At 42.4% G+C, this 12691-nt stretch overlaps 1 protein-coding gene across 3 annotated transcripts in view; it reads right to left on the reverse strand.

Annotated features, from left to right (window-relative positions):
- The window catches only part of ARHGEF25 (Rho guanine nucleotide exchange factor 25), an 81562-nt gene extending 77566 nt beyond the window's left edge, over positions 1–3996 (reverse strand). For all 3 annotated transcript variants that reach the window (XM_087710584.1, XM_087710582.1, XM_087710583.1), the window contains exon 1: positions 3861–3996. In XM_087710584.1, the coding sequence (XP_087566710.1) occupies positions 3861–3956 (96 nt within the window). In that variant the 5' untranslated portion in view covers positions 3957–3996. The remainder of the gene's footprint in view (positions 1–3860) is intronic.
- Positions 3997–12691: the final 8695 nt, after the last annotated feature.

The following is a 12691-nucleotide window of genomic DNA, read 5'->3' on the forward strand; positions in this document are numbered from 1 at the left end:
TTCTGAAGAAGTGTATCTCTTTAGGAAAAAATACTGAAATGGAAAGATGACCTCTTCAAGCCCAAGCTTTTGCACTTTCTAGAGGCAACTGTCTGATCACTAGGAAATTCTGTAGGAAACAAAACGCAGAATTAAATGGACTTGGCATGATAGACTAATTTGTAAACACTGACCTGAAATCTTTTTGCTACATAATGTTCTTCCTGGAGGTGATGGAGTGGGAACAGAGCAAAGAACTGAGTAGGCAGGAAGACAATGAGGATATTGGGGACATAGGGAAAAAAAACCCAGTAATTTTTACTAGTAGATTTAAAAAGAGCGGAAACAAAGACAAGCCAATGTGCATGCTAAAAATCGAACAAGTAGAAAAAGAGCAAATTCTGATTCCTGGGAGTATTCTTCCCATCTTACTACTACTTAAACTTAAAATTCTGTTTTATTCATTGATCTGACAGAGACCACCGGGAATTCTGTAAACGGAACGTAAATGTTTCTGTTTTGCTCTACAGACACAAAAAGATATAAGCAGTGGATGACATGCTGCTCCATATAAATAGGTCCTATTTAACTACTATCATTAATAACTTTAAAGGTTGAAGCCAGTGGCCACCATGTCACATGGCATTGGATACAGGAGTTGCATAGAAAGAATAAACACTTCATCTGAATCTACTGCTAAGACTTCATAAGACTTCAGCTTATTTCTCAACATCCAATACTCTTTCTTCATTGAAATTGGGATGACCAGATGCTAGTAAGTACAGAGCCGCCATGATACTGCAATTAGATAAGTCCATAAGTGAAGTTGAGATAATGGCTGCATCATCTGATATAAAAGTAGTACTATATGTCAGCTAGCCTGACCTGACAAATTATGTTCCAATTTTGTGAGTTTTTCCACTGTGTTACTCTTCTTCAACACTCTTAGAAGTAGATATTGCAGCCGCAATACATCAAGCTGCATCTGCTTGGTTCCCTCCACACCTCCTAAAATTAGCAAAGCTCCAGCCTTCTTTGTATAGTCATCCTTCTTCTTATAACATGGGATCCAAGCCCAGATCTAAAATGATTAAGCACAGAAGTTGGGCACTGTAAGAATGATGCCCCGCTGTAGAACCAACTATTCAGCAACTAGTCTCTCTTGGGTTGCCATGCATGAACAAGTCTTGATAGAGGAAAATATTTGTAGCTCAGAGTTGAAATGAGGGATTCTTGGTGATCTCTGAGCTTGGTCATTTTCACCACACTCCCCGCCAGCACTGATGATGCAGGGGTGGATTCTGGCAGGCATTACTGCCGGTTTGCTTGTAGGGGCGCGGTGCGCTTGCGCTTGATGTGCGCTGAGTGTGCATGTGCAGTGCAATTCAAATTGTTCTGCGCATGAGCAGAAGCAAAAATAAATAAATATGGAGGCGCCTAAGGCGTTGCCCGGAGAACCGGTTCAGGGGTGTGGCAGGCCTGGGTCACTACCAGTTCCAGTGACCCAGACCGCCAAACCACTCACGGTTTGGCCGAACCGGTCTGAACCGGTAGGAACCCACCACCGTGATGATATTACCTAGTTTGGGTAATGAAATGTCTGCAAGAAAACAAACAAGTTCAGGGAAAATCAAGGACCCCTCACAAACAAGTCGGTGCAAAAACTATCAAGCCATTAGAGAACCACACACACTGCTCAATATGACATGTAGGTCATACAACCAAAATGGACCAATCTGGGGAGGAGATTACAGTACACAAATTAAGAAGCAAACACCAACCTGCTTACATCAGGCTTGCAAACAGCTATAGACATAGTTATTTGCAGCAAAGTAAAAAAAAAAAATCCTGCCAGGTGACCATGTAACAAAAAACTAGCTCTCTTTTTCCTTTTTTGGCCAACAAAATGCTACAGGCTTACTAGCATAAATTTATTCCATGAAAATCCATTCAGAGAGGTAGTCATGGCATTTTGTTCCTTGCTAAGGGGTGGGGGAGTTTAAACAACAATAAAACTTGAGCTTTCTACTTTTCCGGATCTTACACCTGGGAAAATACATTAGTATGGATTTCTGTGCGATCGTAATGTTTACAAACTTTCAAAGGGCAAAGTTAGCTTAGGAAGAACCTTGAAGTGGTGGTATTTTATTAACATACTGAGAATACAATTGATAAGATTCACAAACATCTGATTTGGCAACTATCGCAGGTCACCCATTGATGATAAATGGAGCTCCTGCCCCTCCTTTTCCCACTCCCTAATTTTCTGTGCTGGGCGAAGGTTATGAATGAGAGGGGGGAAATCTTCTTTCGTTAGTCCTGAGGTTGGGAGAGGGGAGCATTAAAACACCATGGAACTGAAAGACCAATTGGCCTGATTATCCTTGGCTTTCAACTGACCAAACCTGTGGAGAGTTACCTGTCTTTTCGGCTGTTTGTTAATGTTACCCCGATGCCTTTCAGAAAGGGACAGCCCCTTTTGAAAGTGAGCAGGCATTTTGCTTGAATTACAAGCATTTAGAAATCAAGATGCTTGTTTTTGTTTACCAATTATGGTGGGGAAAAGTTTGGGGGGAAAACCCCTTATCCTCTAAGACAGTGTTTCTCAACCTTGGCAACTTGAAGATGTCCGGACTTCAACTCCCAGAATTCCCCAGCCAGCGAATGCTGGCTGGGGAATTCTGGGAGTTGAAGTCCGGACATCTTCAAGTTGCCAAGGTTGAGAAACACTGCTCTAAGAAACAGGAATGCCACAATATCCTCATGCAGTTTTTGAACAACTTTGGCTGCATAGCTTCAGCAACACTGCAAAAACAACTCTAGAATTTTTTTTAAAACCCTTAAAATAAACCTTTCCACCAAATAACCCGAGAGATAATGCTGTCTTACCAGCCTTGTCCAAGACAGCACATTTACTGTAGTTCTGCTAAGACGGGAGCATTCCAAAGACGATAAAACCCCAATCTTTACTTTTCCATTAGAACTGTGCCCGCCACGCCCTTTAGCACTGCTCAGCAACCCCCACAAGCTGGGTTTTTTTTTTCTGTCCTGGACTAGGGATATCAGCCTTGTGGGTGGGGAGAAGCACAGACTCACCCTGATGAAAAGATTGGAAGAGAAATTCCTCCTGGGTCCATCGCCACATCCCAGTTTTCGGAACAATAAAAATAACTTGGAAGCTGAGTTTGGGGATGATGCGAAAACTGCCCTACCCCCCCCCCCAACAAAAACAAGTTTAAAAACCTCAGCTTAGACTTAATGAAGAAAATTGCACAATTGGGGAGAAGAGAATCTTACTCATCTTACCTTTCGACCTTCAGGGCTGGATGAGTCTGAAGGATAAGGATGACCCTAATCTGGCATGATTTACTACTTCTGATCAAGGGGTCGGTAGAGACCTCCCACGTTAGTTTAACAAAACTGAAACTCTGGCTATAATGGCTAGCACTCGGTCAAATACCCAGAGCAGTCAGACAATAACATGGAAATGTACTGGTTGGCAGTTCAAAGTCCTTCAGAAGGACTTACAAACAGATACTGAGTTCATCTTGACCTCCCCGGGACCACTGTAGATGGCAAGAGTTCAGAACATACTTATCTTTCTTATTGGGGAATTATCCATCCTCCATCTCAGTACTATAATCAATACCTCAGATACATCCTCTCCCCCCCCCCCCGCCATCCTCAGCGAAAATAAATCCACTTCCTTGGACAATGCATTCTCTCCAAGCAGGCAATACAAAACTGACCCAAAAGTGTTGCTCATAAACCAACAGTCACTCCCAATTATCCCCACTGTGCTTAAATTTTACATGCAAGAGGCTGTCTCTTTTCTTGCAAAAGTTTTCCTCCTCCCACTGCCTAATTCCCTCAAATCTTACCCAGGGTTGTCTGGGTAGGGCCAGCGATGTTAGGATATCCCCCATGGCTCCTAGCATCTGGTCAGTGCGTCCCTCTGTCTGCTGTGGAGCCTTCATGATGCCACGGATCCTGCTCACCTTCTCCCACCACACTCGGCTTCAAAGCTGGAGGCATCTGGAGGACTGGGAGGAGACTGGGCACCCTGCCTCTGTGGATGTGTGTGTGTGTGTGTGTGTGTGTGTCTATGTCCATGTCCGTGTCGGATGCTGGAACAGTCAAGTAAAAACCATTTCCAAGTCAGCCAGCTCCAGCTACCATAATGTCCCTGCTACAAGCTGCTGCCTCTTTAACCACACCCCTGTGTGTCTGGATCCTACACCCTTCATCTCTTAAACATCATCTCCATTTACAGGCATTCAGAGATAGTCATGGATTAGGGACAAAGGGGACACTACAGACAAAGTTGAGCATGTCGCCATGCCCGGAAGTTGAATTCTATATAATAGGAAAATGGCAGATAGCATGATTTAAAGGGGACATCAGCAGAGACAAATCGGCTAGCCCTGACAAATAGCAGGGTTCAGAAGCGTTAAATCTGAAACTAGTTTAAACAGACTATGACTGTGCAGGAGTAAATGAAAGAAGTAGTGGAAAATCAAGCATTTAATTATGATAGTATGACACAGAGATAAACATCTACATTATTCATTCTGTGAGCTGTATAGTTAGTCCTGCAGCTGAACAGTCCTGCCGTTGAGTAGAAGGGATAATGCGTTCAAGAAAGTCAGCCACTTGAGGCCACTACATAGTCTGCCTCAGTTGACCTGAATAAAATGCTCCTTGAGTTCTTCCATGACTTCCCATTCACAAGAAGTATACAACTCAGATGTTCTTTTAATTCTTTCCAAACCAAAGAAAACCTAGCCATTTCCTAATCAAAACTGGCTGCTCTCTACCAAGGGGAGACATCCTACTTGGGTTGATGTGGAATTTTCACTGACAAAATGGCTTTTGTGGTGGGGATTGCCAGTTCACAAAATGGCTGCCACAGTAGACACGGCCAATCATCATGCCCGTTTGCCAGAAAGTAAACTCATGAAGTACACTCATTCCCCGGCTATGATCTTTACCACTCCAACTTAATTTTATCTTCGCCTCTCACACACACACCCTACCTTGAAAGTATGGACACTTTCAAGGTAAGTTGCAGCCACATAACATTTTTATTTTCTAAGAATACATTGTAGGGTTTGCATGGAATCCTGAGAGAGTCTTATGAATAAAAATGATACTGGCATTTTGCTTAATAACAGGAATAATTCCCCTTAGTTTTAACTCTTTTTAGGCAAGGTAGGAAGTCTGGCAGGAGCCAAAAGAGATGTTGCCAGGCAAGTTGGTAGCCGGAGGCAGCACTCTGCTGACTCCTATTTTTCACAAACACAACTAGTTGATGGGATCTACTTGATAGCTACCTAGTAACCATCAAATGCTTCTAGAACAGGCCAATGGGAAACTTTCGGAGTGACCTCCCAAATTCAGGGAACAGAAAGACCACCTATGTGGAACAAAGTTGGAGGAATGGCAAAGATCAGTTCCCTCCCTCTCGTTGCTGTTTTATCCCATGAGTGTTCATTTCCGTTGCTGCATTATCTGAATAGAAAAAGCTAAGATAAGGTGAACTGATCAACTCACATCTTTGAATCTATCAACTGCATGCCTTCTTGTAAATAAATTTTCAGATGCCAACAAGGTTTATTTCTAAGAAAGTATGCCCACATTTCAACTATAAAAATCAATAGTTATAACCATTACCAAGCCACTATCTCAGTTATCATGAGACACCACATACATTACCACCTACTACTACCAGCAGTGGCATTTTCCTCGTGGTAGTGGCTTACCTCTTGTGGTCTGTTTGCATTTATTTGAATGCTTGTTGAATGCATGTTTGTTTCTGCCTCAATGGGGAATCTCATTTTTACAAATTATCAAGTCTTGCTGTACACAACACCAAAAGAAATTTCACCAAGTACCTTCCAAGGCTGGGTTGGTCATATTTCCAGGAGGAAATTCTAGGAATTACAGGAGTTCATCTAACACAGTGTTTCTCAACCTTGGGGACTTTAAGTCCTGTGGATTTCAACTCCCAGAAGCTGGCTGGGGAATTCTGGGAGTTGAAGTCCACAGGATTTAAAGTCGCCAAGGTTGAGAAACACTGATCTAACACATCTAGAAGGCATTTAATTGGAAGCAGTTGATTTAAAAGAATATGTAACCCCCCAAAACTCTTGTTTCTCCCATGAGTTTCTTGCAATTATGGTACAATGATTTCTCCAGCTAGTTTCCTCTTCTGCTTATAGTCTTGTAAATACGGGAACAGGGTCACTCCCACCCTCATATTCATTTCCTGCAGTTTTTCATTCCCACTTTCCAGAGAGAGAGAAACACACACACACACAAACATTTTTTGAGCCAAAGCCTTGAACTGAAGCCATGAGGGAAGGAAAAAGGGGTGGGGAGACCAGAGCTCTTGCCTCTCCGCCACGCAACCACAGCCTCCTTCTCCAGCCTTCACGTCATGCAAGGCTTCTGCACAGCTTCTCCCCCCACCCCCCATTGAGAGCTTCTGGCCCCCAAAGTTAACCCAAAGTTAACACTAAATGCACAAAGTCTCCTCCTCTGCCTTGCAGCATGACTATTGCAGCCCCATCTCTAGCCCTCCAAGTATTTACTGCTGGACCCAGAAAAAAATATTATAATCATTTAAAAAATAATTATGCTGACCATCAGTAACCCCCTGGATTAATTCTTCTGCAGGATTGATTCACATTGACTTGAGACTGCTAACCCCCTGATTTGGATTTACACTCTATGCTAAATTCTGGATCCCCACTTTTGCATGGCTATATACCTCTATGGTGATCCGATTAGTCAAGAGAAAAGCTGTTTGGTTTCTAATTAGTTACCCAAAAAGCAAGGCACAAGGCATAAGCAACCTTAAATCCACTGATTTTGGTGGAGTTTTCTTTCAACCACTAAATCAAACTCAGGGAAATATATATAAAATAAGGGTATAGGGGTTGGTAGCTGAGACACAAAGACAAGTTTTTCTCTGACATGCTCCATGGCGTTGCCTTCATCTTGTTTCCAAAAAAAAGGAAGATGTTGGCCACAGCAACCCTATCCCCCTCTCCATCTCTTTTAAGTGCAACATGTCACTTGTTCCAAGAAGCGGAGTAGTTTCAATCACATGGTATTTGGGCCATCCTGACCCTCCACTGGATGGCCCTGATCTAGCTCATAAGTGAAGTAGTATTTTCTATCCATCCAAGGGCAGCTTTAAGGCCTATGAAATTCCTTAGCCTCTGTTTCCCCATTACCTTAGGGAAAGCCTAGTGTTTGCCAGCAACTGGAAGAGAAGTGATAAACGGAGATCAAGGATTGGCAATGGGGATAGCCAATTTCACACTTGCATAATTTTCTGCATCGGTATGCTGGTCTTGTTGTATTTGGGTCTTTTACTGTGTAGGATTGAGATTGTCTTGCCAACGTTTCGGCGAGGTCTTACTCGCCATCTTCAGGCTGGGTTTTGGGCTTAAGGTGTGATCGGAGCTGCCGTCTTTCTATAAATCTTGGTGGGGTGTGTGTGTGTGGAGTGCTGGCTTTGTTTCAATAAGTGGAATGATTGGTTGTGTGGTTGTATCATGATTGGTAGATTGGTGCTGATTGGTGCTGGCTGTGTGTCTATTGTTGTTTCGTGTTGTAACGGCGTGGGTGGTGGGTGGGGCTCGTTTGTTGATTAGGGCTGGTTTCCAGATGTCTGGTAGGTGGGAGGTATTGTCACGTTTATTCGTGTTGTGGGGGTCTTTCTCTATTTCAATAGCTTCCATAATTATTCTCTTGTTGAAGTGTTCAGTTTTGGAAATTAACCTGGTTCCTTCAAAATTAATTTCATGTCCTGTAGCTTTAAGGTGCTGGAAAAGGGAAGTAGTTTTTTCTTTTTTTCTTACTGCGTTCTTGTGTTCTGTGATGAGTGCATTTATTTCCTGTTCGTTTGTCCTATGTATGTTGCAGGGCAGATTTTGCATGGTATTTCATAGACTCCTTGGTTTTCTAGCTGGATTTTGTCTTTGGGGTTTCTTAAGATGTTGGCTATTTTTTGGTCAGTGTTGAAGGCTGTCTTGATATTGTGTTTGTGGAGAATTTTGCTGATTTTATCTGTGTTGCCTTTGATGTAAGGGAGGAGGGTGATGCCATTGTCCTGTTCTGTGTCTCAGTTTTTTTTGGGGGGGGAGTCTCCCTTTGGATTAGGTTGGTAATTGTTTTTCTTTGGAATCCGTTGGAGATTAATATGTTTGTGAGAGTGTGTAATTCAGTTTTCAGATGGTTTTTGTTGACTAGGCGTTTGGTTCTGGAGATGGGGGTCTTGGCTACAGAGTTGATCTGTGCAGGGTGGTGATGGGATTGTGTGTTTAAGTAGTGGTTGGTGTGTGTTTTTCCCCGGTATATGTTGTGTCCTAGGGAGCCATTGGGTTTTTTGTAGATATTTATTTATATAAATAAATATCCAGCACATAGTGTAACAAAATTAGCAGGGTCACTGAACTCGGTGAACCAGAACCATATTTTAGACATATCCAGTTCAAGGTAAGGGAGTGAGGTAAGACAAGTCTAATTAGAGCGGAGAAACTTTTGAGTTACAGACTTCAGTATTTTATGGAGGATGTGGGGGAAAGAACCAGCTGGAAGGTCTACAGACTAGAAGAGCCTGCTCCAAATGGCTATTCCTCCCAGTGCCTTGAACCCCAATTCCCACTCTCCCTGGCAAGGGGTTGTGGGCATTGTGGTCCAGAGTTGCAGATTGACAGAACTGGTCCAGATTCTGATGGAGTGATTTTTCAGTGTCTGGATGAGGACACTCTACTTACTGAGGCACTGGGAACTGAAAATAATAATAAAAAAAGATGGGACAGAAAGATGGGGTTTTACATGCCAAAAGAAAAGGAAGAAACTCTGTGCATTCAGCAGAAGGGGCCTCTTTGGGGCCAAGCATGAGAATGAAAGACAAAACTTACTCCTTTTTGTTTACTATTTCTGGCTTAACTTGAGCCTACCACTCTGTGTGGTGGATCTAAAACTGCTTCCAGTTTCAAGACTAACCCCATATGAAAGTATGAAGGCGAAAATACTTCTGAACTTATTGCACAACTTCCTCTTTCATGATGGAGTAAACAAAGACCCCTCCACCCCCATAACCTCTCATTTTTTGGAAATCAATTACCGTCCTCTGGGATAGAAGTACAGTGAGAGTTTCATATTCTGTAGTCAATGATCCCTCTGTTTAGATGTATATTGCTTTTCCTACTTCAAAACAACTTTAAAATTGTATAAAGACACTTTTGCCTTTCATTCACACTGTTAAGCAGGACCACCTCCAAGTTTAATGGAACCGGTGAAAGAAAACAAAATAGCCCGTAAGCGCTATGGCCCTCCAAATTTTGCATGGGCCTTGCATTAATCTGCATTAATCATTTTGCTCAGTATGCCAGAGCACCTTTTACAATGGCAGCCTGTGTGAACATCTACAAGGATCCTGCTTCCCAAGGAAGGAATCGTTTGAAATTTTACAGAGCTGAGACACTGACAGAAACTCAAATAATGGCTGCGTTCCAGCTGCAGGTACATTAAAAAAAAAACAGTGAGGAGGTTGCCTTGCAGAAGGAACAGAGTGCTTCTCTATCCAGTATCAGATTTCAGGTAGGGATTGGTGAGACAAGATTTCTGTCTCTCTGCAAGAGCCGGGCAAATGTATATATGTGATACTCATCAGAGAAATTTGCTGAGTGGGCCGGGATGCATATAATATTCTAAACCCTGCTCACCAAGAAACTTATAAACCATATATTCAGCATCTTTTACAACAAGCAAAAGTTAATCATCAATGTGCTCTCTCTACCGGAACTTCAACATCAAGAGTTTGCCAGGATAAAACAACAACCTATATTATGGAACGACTCACCTCTTTGAAGAAAACCAACAGTCCAGATGTCAATTAACACCCATTCACAAAAACGGAAGGGCTCCACCAAACCTCTACAATACTGTGGATCCATCCAGCCACACAATCAACTAAACTGAAGAAGTCTGTTCTGCCTTGAGGATTATCCTTTTGCTCCACTAAACTCACATAAAATATACAACTCTTTGGGGACCTTTATTTTTATTTTTTTTTAGCTGCTTGAGGCTTCAGAAGTAGTTTCAAATCAAAAAAACGAAACACAGAAACTCAGCTATTGTTAACCCAATGCATCCTGGAACAATATACAGCTACAAATCACATCAACGCTTCAATATGTTTAAAAAAAACCTCAAAGCCTGTGTGTATTTACCCCCAGATGGATGCAACACTAAATTAGATTTTTACACTGAATGCTTTGGCCAGCAAGTTAAAGCCACAATTATCAGTAGGTTTAGGAATCTCCCAGGATCAGGAGTTCAGCACAAATGCTGGAAACTAAATCTGGAATCTTCTGCAAGTTAGGGAGGGGACATAGTTTTGAGCTTACAAGGAAGAGAAAGAAAAGATGTTACCAACACTTAGCTAAATTTAGAAGTTTCCTGGGGAAAAAAAAGTTGTTATCCCCCCCCTGGCAGATAAGAATCCATGATTGTGCAATGCTAGTCCTTATGCTTTGTTGTTAAGATTCTAATGTTTTCATATTAATTGCATTTTTAATTCTGTATATTGCACTGCATAACAGGCATTACATGTTTAGTTATTTAACCTAATGTTACCTTTTCCCTTAAGTGCAATGGCAGGATTATCTATTTCTGAATCTCCAAATCTTCTAAACTGAAAATTATTAATAGCCTTCTCATCATGTTTTTACCTATTTTTTAACAGGAATCCATCATTCTTGCCTCCTTTTAAATTCCTTTTTTTTAAAATTTAATTCTGATATGCTGGGTTTTTTTATTTTAACATTTTATTGTGCATCACTCAGTTACTTTCTGTGGTTCAAAAATGTGATAAACAAACAAACCAATTAATTTGCTATGATTACGGTCATAAACACATTCTTTACCTTTATTCTAGTGTCTGGCAGCTCTGGGGATTTGGATGGGGAAGAACAGACTTCAGAACAAAGTTTCCAGAACTGGAGTTATTTCACCCTTGAAATTGGGTGAGATCCTTGCTTGGTTTCTGTGCACAGTTTGGGAATTCTCCAAGACTCATAGCTCCTGCTATGGTTAGCTGTGGCTCCCAAAGTTTCATCTTATGTGCTAGTTGTACCTATTTGATTGGGGAGCCCTACCTGTTGTGGCCCAGCAGGAGCCGTTGGAGCTGCCACCAGACTCCGACAGCGAGGGGCCCTATGAGTCGGCCCTGGAGGATGTGGAGGACCCTGGACAGGGTTCCGACTCCGAGCAGGGTGCAGAGAGACTGGTTGACCACCAGGTGGCGCCTAAGCCTTGGATCAGTGGGGAGGAGACAAGAGAGAGTGAGCCAGAAACCAACTGTGAGTTGTTCCGGGATGCATGCCGTCGAAGGGCTACCAGAACAACTACTGAGGACCCGGATTGTTGTTAGGGGCAATATGCTGACTCTGTAAACCGCTTAGAGAGGGCTGAAAGCCCTATGAAGCGGTATATAAGTCTAACTGCTATTGCTATTGCTATTGCTACATAATTACAGGAGGTAATTACATTCAGCTGATGATCATTAAGCTCCTCTCCAGACTATAAAAGAGACTGCTTGTGCGACGCCCTTCTTGCAGAAGTCAACGTTTGGGACTAAAGAGAAACAAACTTGGCAGGCTGGATTGCTGCCAGAGTTTGTTTGCATTGCTGCCAAGGTTTCTCGGACCTGCTGCCGAAGTCCTTATCGGTTTGTTTATTTGGCTTTCAGCCACCAAGAGTCTGGAATTGCTAATTAAAGGACATTTCATTTTACGCTTGTCTCGGCTTTTGTTACTGAACAGGGGAGGGGGTCAGAACACCTACCCATATCTATCTCCTGATTGGATTATTGCAACATGGTCTATATGGAACTATCCTGAAGACCATTCAGAAGTTTCAGCTGTACAGAACAAGGTGACATGGACAATTATAAAGGTAAAGGTTCCCCTCGCACATATGTGCTGGTCATTCCCAACTCTAGGGGGGGGTGCTAATCTTCGTTTCAAAGCTGAAGAGCCAGTGTTGTCCAAAGACATCTCTGTGGTCATGTGGCTGGCATGACTAAACGCCGAAGGCGCACGAACGCTGTTACCTTCCCACCAAAGGTGGCTCCTATTTTTCTACTTGCGCTTTTTACATGCTTTTGAACTGCTAGTTTGGCAGAAGCTGGGACAAGTAACAGGAGCTCACTCCGTTACGTGGTGGTAGAGATTTGAACTGCCAAACTGCCGATATTTCTGATCAACAAGCTCAGCGTCTTAGCCACTGAGCCACCACACTCCTGTATGAATAATTATAGCTATCCCTTATTATGCTCACAAGTATCACTGGCTCTCCATAGGGTTCCAGATCCCAATTCAAACCCTATGTGACATAAGGACAGGTTATTTGTGGAACCACCTGCTTCCAAAAATATCTGCCTAATAGGGGCTTCTTTGTGGTGGCCCCCCACACGTTTTAGAATGATTTTCCCTAGATATACAGCTGTTTCCAGTTCTGCAGGCCTTTATTTGGTCTTTGGGATCAAGCTAGTCTGTAAGTTTTCAACTTTGCCATTTTATTGACATATTTTACATTATATTTTTATCCTGTCACATGCTGCCAGTATCAGACTGAGTTTGAGCAACCATATAAATGCATAAATAGTTTAGCACACTTTTAAAAAAGGGTC

The sequence above is a fragment of the Thamnophis sirtalis genome, unplaced genomic scaffold (genome assembly GCF_051295495.1).
Source record: "Thamnophis sirtalis isolate CommonGarterSnake01/CBP01778 unplaced genomic scaffold, rThaSir2_p1.2 scaffold_3, whole genome shotgun sequence".
Taxonomy (NCBI): domain Eukaryota; kingdom Metazoa; phylum Chordata; class Lepidosauria; order Squamata; family Natricidae; genus Thamnophis; species Thamnophis sirtalis.